At 36.6% G+C, this 17,961-nt stretch overlaps 1 protein-coding gene and 2 long non-coding RNA genes across 3 annotated transcripts; 2 read left to right on the top strand and 1 right to left on the bottom strand.

Moving 5' to 3' along the window:
• Positions 1-1,491: 1,491 nt before the first annotated feature.
• Positions 1,492-2,578, bottom strand: LOC137719570 (uncharacterized). Its single transcript, XR_015961120.1, has 2 exons — positions 2,314-2,578; positions 1,492-2,231 (listed from the first exon to the last, which is right to left on the bottom strand). It is a non-coding gene; the product is annotated as an uncharacterized LOC137719570 (long non-coding RNA).
• Positions 2,579-6,207: 3,629 nt separating this feature from the next.
• Positions 6,208-8,620, top strand: LOC137720064 (scarecrow-like protein 8). Its single transcript, XM_068459071.2, has one exon. The coding sequence runs from the start codon at positions 6,501-6,503 to the stop codon at positions 8,409-8,411; it is 1,911 nt and encodes a 636-aa protein (XP_068315172.2). The 5' UTR covers positions 6,208-6,500; the 3' UTR covers positions 8,412-8,620.
• Positions 8,621-14,662: 6,042 nt separating this feature from the next.
• LOC148698942 (uncharacterized) lies at positions 14,663-15,606 on the top strand. Its single transcript, XR_015951841.1, has 3 exons — positions 14,663-14,886; positions 14,979-15,052; positions 15,301-15,606. It is a non-coding gene; the product is annotated as an uncharacterized LOC148698942 (long non-coding RNA).
• Positions 15,607-17,961: the final 2,355 nt, after the last annotated feature.

Genomic DNA, 17,961 nt, shown 5'->3' with positions numbered 1-17,961 from the left:
TCCAGATTACTAGGTAATTTGGTTTTATCTCTACTAATTAATGAAATTATATTTGTTAACTAAAAAATGATAAAAAAATAACTTAATCTTTTATTACACAAAAAAATGATGGGCAATAATGTAATTTCACAGGTCTAAATTTTACTGTTTTTTATTGAAGTCTCATCTAGAAGTAATGTTAAAATATCTCTAATATTTTATAAAAAAAAAAAAAACCAAAAACAAAAATCTCACACTCCCCCAACGTTCTCTCACTCTCTCTCTCTCCCCTTCTCATTTTCTAAAAAAATATGTTCATGAACACAAAGTATGTATGCTTATGCTAGTATCTATTAGATTAACAAGTAAGCAAACATAATATTTTTTTTTTCTTTTTCAATTTAATCATTGATCGTTCATTTTTTCGTACTATTGACTACTGAGTAATCTGGACTATTGAAGAAAAATTTTACATTTGTTGGAGCAAATATGTTTTTTGTTCTGCATTCAAGTTTATATCTTTTCTCTCGGTAATTTCGACAACAGTCAATTAAATTAGAATATTTTTAAGGGAATTGTTATTAGCATTCCAAAAATCTCATTCTACACTCCAAACTTTCTATATTAGGAAAGAAAAATACAATTATGAGTAGTGTAGAATGAGATTTTTCGAATGTCAATAACACTTCCCATTTTTAATTGTTATTTATATAGTCATAAATAGTTATTGTGGTAGGATTTTACTATATGTGGTGAGACCTTGAGTATGTTGCAACCACTAATGCTTTGATGGACGTACATTAAAATTGGGTACCAACAAATTTATGGTGAACGTCTCCCTCCTCTTTATTCACTAAAATCCACATTGTCAGTTATGCAATCAATATGTCTATGGACAATATGATGGAACTTATTACTAATTTTTATTCTTCATTTTTTCCAGATAATATTTGTTTATAACCATTCATTATCTTTATTGTGACATCCCACATCACCCAGGGGAGTGATCCTTAAATATATATTCTCATCCCTACCTAGCACGAGGCCTTTTGGGAGCTCACTGGCTTCGGGTTCCGTAGGAACTCCGAAGTTAAGCGAGAAGGGGGCTTGAGCAATCCCATGATGGGTGACCCACTGGGAAGTTGCTCGTGAGTTCCCAAAAACAAAACCGTGAGGGAATGGTAAGCCCAAAGCGGACAATATCGTGCTACGGTGGTGGAGCGGGCCCGGGAAGTGATCCGCCCCGGGCGGGGATGTGACATTTATTATCACCTAAAGATCATATTTACAAACAAATATTCATTTTAGAGATCGTTTAGTCATCCATACGTGTTAAACCCATGAATAGTTTTGATAACAAATAGCATCTTCATGATGGTTGTCCATTTATTTTATGCAGATGAATGACTAAAAAATCTCCAGATTGAGTAACTTTTTAGCATATATGATCTTTAAATAATGTTAAAGAGAATGAATTGAATTCAGAATAATAATCGTATTAGACTTCGGCTATTAAAGTAAATGCCTTAATTAACTGAGTTACAAACTCATCTCAAATGAACGATATTTATTCAAAAACTTCGAGAATACACTAACGAACGATGTTGATAAGACACGAATCTCGACATGACTGATAAACAACACAAAAAAGGCAAAACTAATAGGGAAAAAAAATACTCAAACAATTAAAAATGAACATTGGCAAAATTTGCATAATATGCATCCAAATCCATGCATCTCAAAATAACTAAACTCTAAACCTAATTCATAAGTCTAAATCATGACCACAACCTTAAATTGAATCAGTGTCGCGATAATCTTATATTATAAAACACTGCATGATGTCCTTGTCCAAAGACATATCCTTTGAGAATATAATGCTTCATTTGTTTTTTTTTTTTTTTTTAATCTTTTTTAATATTTTATATTTTGCGAAAGAGTGGGTGGGTTTAGGAAAGCATGAAATGAAGATAGCAATCTTCATGTTAAAGAAATTAGATTTGCAGTATAGTAGCGCATATATATATATATATATATATATATATATATATATATAATGGGATAGGATCCTCTCCAGATCACATCCATTCACATCTTCCGAATCCTTCTTCATTAAAATCCAAGTCGGTGTCGTGGCTTCGCCGGAGCTGGTTATCGGCAAAAGCGTCAATGTCTTCGAAGTCGGCAACGTCGTAGTAGTCGTTGACGCCGTACTTCAACTCGTTGTTTTGAAATTGTGCCATTTGTTACTGCTAAAAAACTCACAGATTAACTGAAATCTGCAGCAAACATTGAATCGAAACCCATGGTGAGAGAAAATAGCGAAGGAATTACCTAGAATTGGGGGAAGAATTCAGCTGGGCGGGTGAGATCCTGACGATCCAAATGGATTGGATCCAGAGAGGATCATATCCCCTACATATATGTATGTATGTATGTATGTATTCTTAAATATGGCAGATTTCAAGTTAAAGCTCCTCTTCAAAGAGTGTATATAGTAGAATTGGAAGGGATAACATTAATAATCACCAATCTACCATGTCTCACTTTATAATTTTGTTCCCACGCAAATATCCATTTTTGGGGTCCCAGATAAATAATTGAGTAATATATGCTTGTGTTACCCAAAATAAAAGTTGGATTATGTAAGAAAATTTTGGATGATGTAATGATGAAGTATGAGTTGATTCTTACATCAATTAGGTAAAATGATATCTCATTCAACAAGCGACATATATTATCTCAGGAAAAAAAAAAAAGAGAAAAATGTCTAAAATGACTTGTTCCAGAAAACGAATAAGAAAATATTTTGACATGAGCTGTATATTCTACTTATTCACTTGCATTTGAGAGTAAAAACCCAAATACCTTGGGTTGAAAGGAAGTGGTTAACATATATGTTTACATAGAAAACGGTTGAATCTTTATGATTCGAGAATAGGCTAGAGAATTAGAGCTTATTTGAAAGTGGTTTTAAAATGACTGAAAGCGCTTTTAGCAAAAATATTGTTAGATTCTAAAAGAACTTAAAATGTTTTTCCATGATTCATTTGAATTTTTACTAAATATTTGTTTTAAAAATATTTTTACCGAAAAAACTTTCAGCTATTTTAAAAACACTTTTAAACGATTTTCTAAAATAGTTTAATTTTAAGTTCAACAAGCAATACATAAGTTTAGGACTTATCAAACAGGTTATTTATTTGTTTGTAACTCCCCAAAAATATTAATTACACGTACAACATTACTATGCGCTTAATTTGAACATAATTTGTGGCCACGCACATGCAATGGATATTCATGTACCTAATATATAAACTAAATTATTCTAGGTTCGGTTCACCATCATAAAGTTGGAACTACAAGAACTTGGCCAAACCCATCCATGATGGTGGGTCATGAAACCTCATTTCTTGAGCACACTATAATCTATTCGGAAAATTTATATAAACATAAACCATCATTTCATCAGGTAACAAGTTGTGTGACAATTATAATGTCACAACCAAATTACTAAACTTTTAATTTTTTTAGTGATTTGGAGCAGGAAAATCCATAAAATCTACTATCAATTATGCATTAAGATGTTAAAATAAGTCTTGAATACTTACTAGGGGTACACCTTGGGCAGGTTAGATGGTCAACCCAACCATAACTCAACATTACTAATTCGGTTTGAGTTGGGTTCAGGTACATATTTAAATTGAGCTTGGACTTACCCGTGTTGGATTCGGATTTGCCCAACTTTATTAAGTTCAATCTTGTAAGGCATTATTTTGTAAGATAAATCTCAAATTTTGAACCAAATAACGTCAAAATTATTTAAAATTCAGTTTTACACGTCACAATCATTCATCTGCAAATGAAAATCAAACAATGAATTTCAAGTATAGCCCTCTTAAACTTGTATATAGCTTATGTATTATGAAGTGGGACACATAATATGTGCATGAACAATTCGAGTTAGAAATCAGGTTAAGTTTGGGTTGACATTGGCTGGTAAAACATCAACCCAATAATTAATCGGGTTGGATTTGGGCCCTTTTTTACTTGATTTTAACTCATCCAATCAGGTTTGAAATCAGATTAAACATGCACAAATTCAGGTTGAACGAACTCAAATTGCACCCTTAATGCTAATTGCATTATGCATACCTTAATTGACTCTTACTATTTAAAATTATTATTCATCTCATTCAAGTCTTGTAGCCATATAATTGACATGCCAAAGCATTTAGATATAAGCGGTAAAAGAAGAAGAATCGAACTCAAAACTTCAAATGCAAAGATCAAACCAACTCTTAATCATCTACTTTGTCAGTTACACAACCCTTTGTGATTTTATGTTGAAGCTTAAAAGAGTTGGAGCAGCTGTATATTTTAGCAAGAAAGGATCTTCGCCGAATTCTCTTTGTGAGAATCTCGGGATCCTCCAATTACATTTGTTCATCGTGCATCATGAGACCAGTTTTCGTCAGGTACTGTTTATATTCAATTTTAAATAAAAATTTACAATGATTTATTACCGTATTATGTACTATAAACAAATGTAATTTAAAAATCCTTAAAATACTCATAGAGAAAATCCGATAAGAATCTTCACTCTATGTTAGCAATATGTCGTTCTGTTTTTATTAATTAAAAAAGTCTAATTGTGTCAGAGCCAAAAAATTCTAATGGTTGGGGGTTGGCGACGTAGACAAAATTCAGGTTAAATCACCACATTCATACGTAAACCCCTGTTCTACAGAAACGGACGCGTGTCCGTAAACCCACCAAGAGTCAACCGGGAATCGTCCGTCACGACAAACCAGCAACCAGAATTTCGAATCCGCGAGCTAGCACAGCGTGACTTCTCCAGTGACGGGGGCGGTCACATAACGCAGCCTCACAGCTCAACACCATTCGCCACACGTGGTCGGGGGGTCGCTTCCGTGGTGTTCTGGATTGCATTCGGGTCTCCGGTCGAAGGCCTTTTGGAATACTTCGTAACTGTCGTGTCAAATGATCACTGCCGAATAAAGATCATCTTATTCACTCAAACGAAATACACAACCCCCACCTCGCCAGGCAGCGTGTGAGTGCACGCTCCTCAAATTCCTCCTTTACATTTTGGAATGTTTTGTCTATTTTTCATGAATCGAACGACCAGTTTATGACTTCGTAACGATAATTCACTTTTTCAGGGATTGAAAAAAATGTAGAGAAATTTTATCCTCTAACTACCATCGTGTGATTTATCATCGCCAGAGCTGTTTTGATTGCCATTTAACTCCTATTTTGATCAAATTATTCTAAGTAATCATTAATAAACTTTTTTCCCCCCTCAAATGTGGTAATATCTACTCATAATTTTATGCATTTTTCTTAAAAAATTGTTAAATTTCAATAAAGACCAAGTATAAAAGTATAAAATAACATTAAGGAAGGGTGACAAACAAATAATTTTAATGACAATAATATGACTTTATGGAATGAAAATTTGGTTAGAATATGAGTAAACATGTCGACATCCGAGAAATTAGTCATTTACAATAGCCAAGACAGAAATTAGGTAGAAATCGACTGTGGATGACAAATTCGTGGAGAAAATAGAGGAACTACATATAAAATGAAATAAATGACAATAAGAACATAATTAAATATAGTGTGTTGGAGCAGAAATAAATGTAAGTTTATGGATCGTTTAATAACCATTTAATTTTTAGTTTTCATATTTTTGAAAACTGAAATCTTATTTGGTAGCCATTTTAGTTTTCAATTTAAAGAAATAGATATACTAAAAGCTAAAAAGTAAACTTAAGAAAGTAATTTAGAGTTTTTGGTTTTCAATCTTCAGTTTTAAAAAAAATATTAAAAATTAAAAATAATTACCAAATAAGATTTCAATTTTTGTTCAATTTTAAACAAGACTTCGATTTTCGTTCAATTTTAAAAAATGAAAGTGAAAACAAAAGCTGAAAATTAAAAACAAAATGATTATCAAACAGCTATTTAGCATTTTACATACTTATATGTTATGTTGGTACGTGCATCCACGCTCCCTTCAATCTCGTGCGGGTCCTCTGATTGTAAATTCAAAACGGAAAGTATGAGGTGCGCGTGGAAGAGTATATCTACGCGTAATGAACACCGTCCATCGTCACAGATCGAGCCCCAAAAGAAAATCCAACGGCCGGAATTGGATGGCGTACATACTCGCGTGGATGCATTTCGGAATTTCAGATTTAAAAACGAAAAGGGAAGACAACTAAAAAACCAAAAACCAGGACGAAAAGCAACTCACTTTCTCTCTCCTCTCACTTTCTCTCTCTAGAGTTGGAATCTGCCCGAGTTGTAATCAATTTCATCGCAATTACAAATGAATTCAAGGCGATAGAGAGAGAGAGAGAGAGAGAGAGAGAGAGAGAGAGAGAGAAGCCGAAACTGTCTCTTCTTCTCCTTCCATGCGTTTCTTCAAAACCCACCACTTTTAGCCTTTTTCCCTTCCTCGCTCTCAGAAACCCAGACAGGAAACAAAAATGCAATCGAGCGGTTACAACGGCGGAAGAGGCAGCGGCGTTCCTGACTTCTACCCAAACGGGCGATCCATCTCCATCGCCGCAGCCATGAACGGCCACAACCCATCTCAGAACAATCCCTTCCACCGATCCCAGCTCCCCGGCCTGTTCCTCGACCCCACCGCATCCCAGATCGCTCGCCAAACACAATTCCAACCCCAAACCCAAAACCCAGCAGCCGGTCTCATTGGAAAGCGGACGCTCGCGGAGTTCCAAGCCCAGCAGCAGAACCACTACAACCCCCACCAGAATCCGAGCCAAAATCTCTATCTCCGCTCCCTCAAGGCCAGAACTTTCCAGCACTCCTCTCCGATTTCGCCGTTATCTCCGATAGACTTCTCATCTGGGTCATCACTTTCAGGCTCCGAGTCGATTTTGCCTCATCAGCGATTCGGGTTGCCTATGCTTCAGCAGCTCCGCCCTCAGCCCATTAACCAGCCAGCACCACAGGCGATGTCGTATGTTAACAATCTGGTTCCCAACAATCCGGTTCAGACCCGAGGTGTGGACTCCGAGAAGATGTTTAGCAACAGGCTGCAAGAGTTGGAGAAACAGCTTCTCGACGATAACGACGAGGACGACGAAGGCGACGCTGTTTCTGTCATTACCAAAACCAACAGCGAGTGGTCCGAGACGATACAGAATCTGATGGGTACGGCAGCTCCGAGTCAGAACCAGAAGCCCGTTTCGCCGTCGCCTACTTCGTCGTCGTCTTCCTCGTCCTCCGTGGCGTCTCCTGCTACCTCCACGTGTTCCAAGCACTCACTCATGGAAGCCGCGACGGCTATTTCTGATGGGAAATCTGAGGCCGCTATGGAGATCCTCACCCGGATGAATTCGACCCAGGTCGCGAATCCTAGACCCAGTTCAGAACAAAGGCTTCTGGAGTTCATGGGTTTAGCTTTGAAGTCTCGGGTCAACCCGATTGATAACCCGGCTCCGATAGCGGAGCTTTTTAGGCAGGAGCATACCGGGTCGACTCAGTCGCTTTACGAGTTATCTCCGTGTTTCAGACTCGGATTTATGGCCGCTAACCTCGCAATCCTAGAAGCGACCATGACGGACCAATCAGCGACCAGTAAGGTTCATGTGATTGACTTCGACATAGGGCAGGGTGGTCAGTACGTGCTTCTTTTCCACGCGCTCGTCGCGCGTCAGAATGTCAGGCCCGCTGTCGTGAAGATCACCACCGTCGCTGATAATGGCGGGGAGGAGAGGCTGAGAATGGTCCATCAGAAACTGAGTCAAGACGCCCAGCGACTCGGGGTCCGTCTGGAATTCAACGTAGTGAGCCAGAAAATCGGCGACCTGAACCGGGAATCGCTGGGTTGCGAACCGGACGAGCCGATCGCCGTGAATTTCGCTTTCAAACTGTACAGCATGCCGGATGAGAGCGTGTCCATGGACAACCCCCGCGACGAGCTCCTGCGGCGCGTGAAGGGACTGGCGCCGCGTGTGGTGACGCTGGTCGAGCAGGAGCTCAACACCAACACCGCGCCCTTCATGGCGCGCGTAAACGAGTGCTGCGCGTACTACGGAGCCCTGCTGGAGTCGATCGAGGCGACGGTGCCGAGGGAGAACCCGGAGCGAGTCAAGGTGGAGGAGGCGCTGAGTCGGAAGGTAGTGAACTCGGTCGCTTGCGAAGGTAGGGATCGCGTGGAAAGGTGTGAAGTGTTTGGGAAGTGGCGGGCCCGCATGGGGATGGCGGGGTTCGAGTTGAGGCCCATGGGTCCAAACATGACCGAGTCGTTGAAGAATCGACTGGGGTCGGGAAACCGAGTCAACTCGGCGTTCACGGTTAAAGAAGAGAATGGAGGTGTTTGCTTTGGTTGGATAAGCCGCACTCTCACCGTCGCATCCGCTTGGCGTTAACTTCACTCATTTTTCTTTTATTTTTTTATTTTTGTTTTTATTTAATTTTAATTTCTGGCTAATTGTTATAAAAAATACTTTATTTTCTGATTATTATGTAGGCTTTCCTGAGAAAATGGAAAGGGGAAAAATGCTGCCAAAAGGAGAAAAAGGCCCCACCAAAACGAAATTCAAATAAAAATTTGAGGAGTGTTTGGATTCCATGAAAATTCTTGTGCCCACTGCATTTATGATTCTCGTTTTTTTATTTTTTTTTCGTAAAAATGAAAAAGGTAGTGGTCTCGTCGTCAAGGCAGCCTATTTTTACAAAAATATTTCAGACTTTTTTAACCATTGTTACGTGGTTCATCAGTATTAGGAATCGAACTTAGGATATGTCGTGTATTATACGGGTTTGAAATTTGTTTCCAATCACCGAGCGATCATATGGTGGTACATTTATGATTCTCGTTTGGTTTCGGGTTTTTGGTTTTGGGCATGTGCGAGTTTCGAATTCTGGCGTGGTATATTGTAGTTAATAACTTACATGAAACGAGCACGTCAAAATAATGATATTCCAATGTAATTATGCAATCTCAAAAAAGAAACTCAAAACATGAGGCGTCTGAGTTATTGAGGAATGAGTCTGGCCTTGCTACCAACTACCAACCATGGTGGCTCCACTGGTGTATTTTTCCTTTTGTTTTTATTTTATTGGATATTATGTGTTTTAGGAAAACCTAGTTATTTGTTCACGGACGTGTCGGTTTCCTATTGGATACTAGGAGAACACAAATGTGGTATGGCAAAGAAGTGCTTGATGTGCGTTATTCACCTTGTAATCTAAGATTTTGCTATGCAATTGCTTACGTTGTAAACAATGTTACGTGTGTTTTGTTCATACTATAAAAATCTCTTGGAACTATGTGAATGGTTATTTACCAAACATTTCATTCTTGATTTGTTTAAGAGTTCGTTTGGATGTGCTTTTAAAGTGGTTGAAAGTTTTTTTATGAAAATATTTTTTGAACAAATTCTTAATTAAAATGTAAGTAAATCACGGAAAAGCTCTTAAATGTTTTTTTTTTTTTTTTCGCAAAAAGCACTTCTAAGTGTTTTTGAAACCAAAAAACATTTATCTTAATACGCTTTTAGTCATTTTTACAATACTTCCAAATTAGCCTATATATATTGGTCAAAAATATGTCGCTCGTGAATTGGTTGGGGAAGATTTGAGGATCTTTTGGTATTAAATTAGAAGATGGCATGAAAAGGAGATCATGCATGGTTTATAATTATTTATAGTCCAATACGAAATGGTTTAATTGATTTTTAATATCACATGATTTCTATTGTTATTAAAGAAAATAAAAAAAATCACTTTTAGGGTATATTGTTTTAATAAAAGGAAAATTAATTAAAAGAGTTTGAAAATTTTGAGTTTTAACGAAAATAACAAAATAAATGGTAAAGTGAATAATACCAGGATTGACTTTTTAATGTAAAAATGTGGTTTTTCGTTAAATTAAATATTACGAGGAGCTTTTCTTTAAAATTCTCTTTAATAAATTCATTAAATAAAGAATGGTTTCCAACGGTTATGTCAAATTAAAATTAATTAAGATGTGATTTGTGCGATTAAATGTATTTCGTTTGTGTGTGTATGCATGGGTGGAGCACAATGCAATCGAGTCTAGTGGCGGAAGTACATTGGAACAAAGATAGTTTCAGAATCACTCGGAATTTGAGAAATATACATTTAAAGGTCTTTTGAGAATTCTTTAAAATCAATATATATTAACATGTGTGATTTGGCTGCCGACAACAAACCTATTGCGTTTTTAAATGTTTATGGATTCAGTAAATAATGTCTCTCGTGCCGATTGGGTAGTACCACATCACCTTTTTTATGGTCATGTCATATTTCATCATTCCCTCGAGACTATCTTTCTCAAACTTTTTCTTTAATTTATTTTTACTTCATATTTGAAGAATTTTGTTGCAACTTGCCAATATGTTTCTTCTGCCCCAAAACAATGAGATATTTTTCAGTATCGAGAATACGGTCTGATATACAAAATGTATTAGTATAATTGACTGAAAACTTGAAAAAAAAATTCAACTAATTATATTGTGACACTTATTATGTCGAACCGTGTTAGCATCGCGTGAGAAAAATTCTCCAAAACAAGTGTCTTTTTCATACAAGGTGCTCACTATACACACTTGTTTTTCAGTTGTTGGCAATCCATTTATCGTAAGCTAATATTATAATTATGGGATGTTGATAATTAAATACACATTTATAGTAAGGACGACGAATTGATAAGTTTGGCGATGTCATATATGTATTTGGCAAGCAATCTTAAAAGCATTCAAGCAAAATACGGAGAGTGCATGATTTGCTGGCTACTTGCTAGATGATGCTGATGCTGCTACAGATAAGTACTCATTTTAACCTAATTAATTTCGGAATGTCGGCAACTTCCTCACTCAGAATATTTTTATCTTGTAATGTTGCTTGATTGTGGAGTTGTATAATATATAGGCCACTCTTTAACAACCTTTGCAAAAAAAAAAAAAAAAAAAAAAAAAACATTAATAATTGTGAAGAAAGTTGAGATCTTATTATAAAAAGTGACAATTTGGAGAGTAACTTAATTTCTTATAAGCCCTTCTAAGGTTTCTCATTTCACCAATGTGAGACTCTTTTATATTCACATCCTCACACACCATCATCTCACATGTGACGCATTTTTAAGCCTAACACAGGACCTAAGGCCATCTCCAACTGAGGGCTGGCCCAGATGGCTCGTTTTAGCCCTCTGGCCTTCAAGATTCTCCAAGATATTAATATTTTAATGAACAGTACAGGGCCATATTTGCCTCCGTCTCCAACCGAGGGCCAGATGGCTCGTTTTAGCCCTACCACAAAAAATCGTATCCAACCGAGGGCCAAAGGACCATAGGGCCAAACATCATTTATTATTTAAAAACTACAACTTAAATTCAAATCCAACGGCTAAGTGACGTCAGCTAGCCGTTAGTAGCTAACATAGAAGTTGGTAGCCGTTATAGGAAAAAAATATAATTTAAAAAAAATATGAAACAAATTTTGTGAAATAGAAGTTATAGGATAAAAATAGAATTTAAAATAAAATAAAGCAATTTTGTGAAATAGAAGTTATAGAAAAAAAATGAAACAAATTTTGTAAAATAAAAGTTATAGGAAAAAAAATAGAATTAAAAAAATAATAATAAAACTATAAAAAAAAATTTGTAAATAAAAATAATAATAAAACTATATAAAAAATAATAAAATCAAATGCAACGGCTAGCTGACGTCAGCTAGCCGTTGCATTTGAATTTTTTCTTAAGCATTCATGTCGGTTATAACCGATAGGAAAACTGAATTTTCTGGCCCTTTAGTCCTCTCTGATTCCTTGGTGCCCTCTCAGATTCCACAGCCCTCTGGCCTAGCCCTTGGTTGGAGAAGATTTTCGGCCCTCTGGCCCTCTAAACCCTTCGGTTGGAGATGGCCTAACACGGGGACAACACAAACCAAGTGAAGTGAAGTACATGTGCCCGTTGGGCTTCTCATAGGGGACAACCTATAAAAAAGTTGGAGTTCTATCATAAAACCAATTGACAATTTGGAGAATAACTCAACCTCTTATAAGCCATTGTAAGATTTCTCCTTTCACCGATGTGAGATTCTTCTATCTTCATATTCTCACAAATCGTTTAACCGTTTGATTAACATTGTTAAAATTTCAACATTCAAGTAATCAACATAGCTTGTTAATTTGTTTGATGACAGTTGGATTGCCTAAAGATTTCAAATTTAGCCGAGAAATTAAACAATTCAAATAATATACAACACTGCAAGATAAGAATGGAACCTGAGAAAGTAAAATGAAAATGCCTCTGGTATTGTATTGTATGGGTAAAAGTAGAAAAAAGAAGAAGAAAATTAATAGCATTCATAAAGAAATAAATAGAGGTGAGGGGAGGGAAGCATTGACTTAACATTTTAAATGAAGAAAATTAATGAAAAGTGTTTGAAAATTTTGAATTTTAATGATAAGGATAAAATAAAGGATAAATTGAATAATATCATGGTTAACTTTTTAATATTAAAAATATAATTTTTTATTAAAATAAATAATATTAGAAATTTTTCGTTAAATTTTTTTTTAAAATGAGGAAGTGAAGAAAATAAAAAAGAGAAATTAGGCTATGTGCCTGCCCACAAAAAAAAAGGTAATAATGATATGAGGAGTGTTGGATTTGATGGGTTGAATTATCGCTCACTTGTTGTGTCACCCAAAAGTGAGGTTGAATTAAGACCCTATTCACTGCTATCTCACTGCAAAAAGGAACCCCCCAGCAGCAGCAGCAGCTCCCCCTGAAGTCAAAATATCTTTTTTGTTTGGCAAACATATTATAAATATAAATTCTTTTCCACAAAACATACTTTTCAGGCAATTATTGGACATCAACCTTTTTTCTTACACAAGGGGTAGAGGAAGGTGGGATAACGAGATAAAAGGCTCAAGGCTAAGAGCAAGTCCATTGTATGTGATAGCCCGGTGGACGGGCTGATTTTTTTTTATCCAATTGCTCTAGCTCCTTACTCCGGCTCATGCGGGTGATTGGACTGAGAGGGGTCCGAGTGAGAGGGGCCCCCTAGCTCCTTGCTCCAGCCCATCTGTACCTTGTCGTTGCCTGCTTCTATCAATGTTTGCGGAACAGTTGGGCCTGGAGATTTGAGCCAAAACTTGGATGACTCGACGGAAATGTGAGGCTCTTTGGCGGCTTCTTGCTTCATCATCTCTCCTTCTACGCTCATCATCCTCTTCCTCTTCCATCTCATTTTTGCCCACCTGGAAATTGACCCTTGCTTAAACAATTCTTTCTCTTACTCATCGATTTTCAACAACATCCTTGAATAAGACATTGTAAGAATGAAGCAAAAACTATGAATAATGATAGAGATTTTGATTTTGGTGTGTAATTTCTTTGGATGGATAGTGGGTTATATGGAGGAAAAAAAAAGATTAGGTTGTAGATAATGCCACGTGGCATGCCGTCATTCGTTAAAAATCTGATCGAAATCTATCCTTAAAAATTGTAAACAGATTGCGACACGTGGCGCAATTTGATTGGTTAAAAATCTTATTAGAAATATATCATCAACGATTCTGAAAATGTAAGGACACGTGGCACGACGACATTTGATAAAAATCTTATTGAAATCTATCACCAAAAATTATTTTTTCGGATAATGATATATGGCACAACGAGAAGAATTAAAAATCTTATCCGAAATTACAAATAAAATTATTTTTTATTATTTTATAAAATAAAAAATACTAATATTTTATTATCTATTGCCATGACTATTCAGTTAGGGGTGGATATGCAAAAGGCAATTACTGTTTATTAAAAGCAAAGTTAGGGTTCATTAGAGGGGATTCAATAGGAAGTTGCCCTGATGGGCCCTTCATAAGCTGGATCTGCTCTAAAAGGATGGAGGAAGACGTGAAAATAAACTCTAGGAAACCTATGCATAAAATTGAGCACAGTGCCATAGGACTAAAACTATTTTATTGTTTGGATGGGAACTAGATCCATATTTATATTGGACTTCAACCTTTTGTCAAACAGAAGCTGCCAAGTTTTCTAAGGGGCTTCGGTTGGATGAGTTAGAAACAAGGCGCAATCGGCCTTAAACACAAACTCCTTGGACTTGGACCCTAACTACAAATTCAATAGTGTATCCTCTCGCATCCCACCTTGGACTTGGACCTTAAAAGTTTAAATTCTGAGTTTTTTTGATAAATTTGGAATGCTGCAGTTTATACCTTACTCGTTTACAGAGAAAGAAGCTTAGCCATGTTGGAATTAGCACTTGTGACCATAGGAGGAGGAAGGAGCTCGAAGAGAAACGTGTCGTATGTATTTCCATCAGTAACTGTTGTTGTATTCTCGCATTATTTCTCGCATTATTTGTATTTGATTGTATATGTTATTGAGTACATATGATTTAAGGTGTTAGCTTTGATTATTGCACTTGTTGAGGCTCCGGCAGGTTTGAGCCACGAGTGAAACCATGGTCACATATTCACCCAGTGGATTCATAGTTACCATGATCTTCCCCTTATGGTAAACCAGGTACCGCACTTGTTTTGTCACGTTATTTGAAGTGCTTCAATTTTCTTTGGAGGAATTTTTTGTATAAGCTTTGGTCTCGATGAAGTGAAGTCTAATCTTCTTCAGCGCAAATGTCACGAGATGGGAGTTGCGAACGAAACCTTTTGTGAGGACTCTTGGGCTTCTATGGCAGGAGGGACATCACATAATCGAAACATTTGCTGGTGCTGTTAGGACCTATACGAAAAGGATATGATGAATGACCGGAAGGCATTACAGCCTACAGGCCGGAACCAGCCATAATCTTGGGCAGAAATTTTCTTGTGCCTTCGAAACACAGGTACTTCCAGATGCTTCAACAAATCAAAGCCTCATTTATACTGGTCTTTCTGAGGCAGTGGAACATAAATTGACCAAAATCTATGCATGCAGTTTACTGATGAAAGTAGACAGAGGCAACATGTGTGGCAAGCTTCATGGGCTGTCAGTAAATTGCACCGATACAGGTGAAGCTCTGAAGTTGGAGATCTTTATGCATTGTACAAAAATATGTAGACGTCGTTGTTTTCTTGCTTTGGCGTTTATTCCTCGTCTCCTCCTCGGAGTTTTATAAAACATCTCTATAGTTACCTTCATTACAAGAACTAGTAAGAAAGCCGGGTTAAACAGGGCCTTGCCTATGCTCTCGGTTAGATATGTGTTTTTTTATTGGAAAATTAGTAGAGGCATTGACAATAAGAATGTTTATTTGCAGCAATATTGTGAATGTGAATTCATATGAACTCAAAGTTGCAATCTCCCAGGGCAAATGGGCGAGAGATCCTTGGTCGGCTAGGTATGTGTACTTTGAAAGCTGCAAATGATTCACACAACAACGAAGAAGAGTTAAAAGCAAAAGAAAAAACCGGGGCAACCATCAGATGCTTTCCTTTTGAGCTGCCGCACGCAAGGGATTAAAAGATGCTTGATGACTGGTAACCCTGCCGAGGAAGGGTTACAGTTGAGTAAATTGACCAAAATCGACACACTCGTTTTTATATTTCATACAACCCTCTTAATTTCCGACCGTCGAGTAAATTGGATTGAAAACGATCAGAGAATAAAGTTTACAGTTGAGTGTGTAAAAAGTGAAAAGGGATAGCAGCACCCTTTCTTAAAATACTTGCAGATGTTCTTTCAAAGCAGGTTGCCCGATTCCGTTTTATTTTTTGTCACAAAGTGGAATACAAATACAAATATGGGCACAAACTTTTAAAGCACCAAATTTCAGGGGCTCAGAAGCAAAGTCAAAACTCTAGGAGGACTAGTTGCTTACACCGAAAGTGATCTTAGGGGCTCAGCAGCAAAAGTCAAAACTTTAGGAGGACTAGTTGCTTACGCCGAAAGCGATTTGATGCTTCACCAATGGGGTTGCATATTGTGGAGTTTGGTTTGTTGACTGTGGAGTCCGTCTTGGTGGAAACGATGTGACGCTTCACCAATGGGGTTGCATATTGTGGAGTTTGGTTTGTTGACTGTGGAGTCCGTCTTGGTGGAAACGATGTGACGCTTCACCAATGGGGTTGCATATTGTGGAGTTTGGTTTGTTGATTGTGGAGTCCGTCTTGGTGGAAGAATTCGTAGCGAGATAGCGAAATCGTCATGTGATATTGTTATATGATCGGACGATATGGTAAAGTTGTAGAGTGTAACTGACTCTTGTGAACAGTCATAAGAACATCTTACTTAGGGCCATCATGCATTCCGATCATACCATTGTCTTTTGGTGCCATCCGATGAGCCTTGGCCAAACAATCACGTGATGAGTGTTCAAAACAAAGGACTCTTCGGACGAGTCACTTAGTACTACAGTTTAGTGATATTTCTTTTCACTTGTAAGTGCGAGATCGTATGTTCGATTCTCACTAACAACGAATTTGAATCACATTATTACTAGTATATTGTGAGACTAAGCACATCCCCTCCCTATACTATCGTTTGTTCAAAGAATAGAAGAAAAAAAGGAACTCTTCGAATGATGAAGTTGATAGATTCAAGTATCGTAATCAGAGATGGAGCTAGAAATTTCTTTTAATGGGGGCAACGCGAAAATCAATTAAGAAAATCTTATTATAGTAGGGCTTAGAACCAATATGAAAATAGAGATAAGTTCAAATGATAATGTATCACAAATTCACAATTCCAATGTTACAAAAAATTCAGTGTAGTAGTAGAAAGTAGCAAAATGATAAGAAAAATATTAATACATAATTACGCAAGAGTGAGATTTTTCAGTTTGAATGACAGAACAAGAGCACTTTTGCTCATATAATATTTGATATGAAGTATACGCAATATGAAAGTATGTTGGATACTAGGTACATATATTTTCTTAAAAAATAATGCGTGTGTATTATATAATTGTAGTCTACAACTTAACAAATGAATCACTTGAGTGGAAGCATATGACCCTAGTGAGCCTTCATTGATCCCGTCCTTGATCGTAATATCATGTGACAGTCCGACACAATTTCTCTTATTTAGCGGGGGCCGCGGTTGGAAGATGCTAGTTGGCTGTTTCCTTTGGACGATAGTGGAAGGAGAATATTTTGTAGACTTTTCGGGCGAGTGGGGCCCACTGGGCTTGTGCTTGCGGTTGTTGGGGTTCTTTCCGTGGAATAAAAGTTAAAAAATGCGTAGGAGATGTTTAGGAAATTTCCTTCCTCTTTCTAATTCTTTTTCTTTTTACCAAATTATACATTTTATTGTGGGATTTGGAGTGGAAAACATGGAGAGATTTAGATGGATTTCACTAGCCAATGATATCCTTCCATTTGCAAAGGGATTGTGGAATTTAGTAACCAAATGCACATTTCCTCAGATTTTAATTAAATGAGATTCTCACTAGATTTGTTTTCTAAAACAAAGTACGATATTCATTATGTATTGCGTATGCTAATTTGTTTTTGTGTTTTTTTGTTTTTTAAAAGATCAACTTGTGGTTTTACAGTTGTAGTTTGTTTTTTTGGGATCGAGAAGATTTATAGAAGCATTTCAACATTTTATTACCACTATTATGTTATTTATAGTAATCGAATCAGAATGTGCCGTATGAAATTTAAGCCTAAAACTTGTTCCCAACTATTGAGTCATTCCGTGATAGTTGAGTATCGTATTTATTTAGTATTACTTGGAATACTTATAAATTTCAAGCCCTTCAACCGATGCTTCAATTTTTACTCCAATTTATAAAAAAAATAATAATATAAAAGGTCACTTATACCTAACCTTTTTTGTAAGACAATTTCATGATACAATAACTAAAATGATGCGACAAACTTTCTTATATCTTAAATGATGTTGGGATTACATATATGGATAGGGAATAGGTCTTATTAGTTTAATTTCAATTCAAACATCTCGATTGTCACGTCAA

The sequence above is a fragment of the Pyrus communis genome, chromosome 1, assembly GCF_041283825.1.
Source record: "Pyrus communis isolate YQ-2024b chromosome 1, ASM4128382v1, whole genome shotgun sequence".
Taxonomy (NCBI): domain Eukaryota; kingdom Viridiplantae; phylum Streptophyta; class Magnoliopsida; order Rosales; family Rosaceae; genus Pyrus; species Pyrus communis.
The sequence above is the reverse complement of the archived record's forward strand: the minus strand, read 5'-3'. Positions and strand labels throughout refer to the sequence as shown.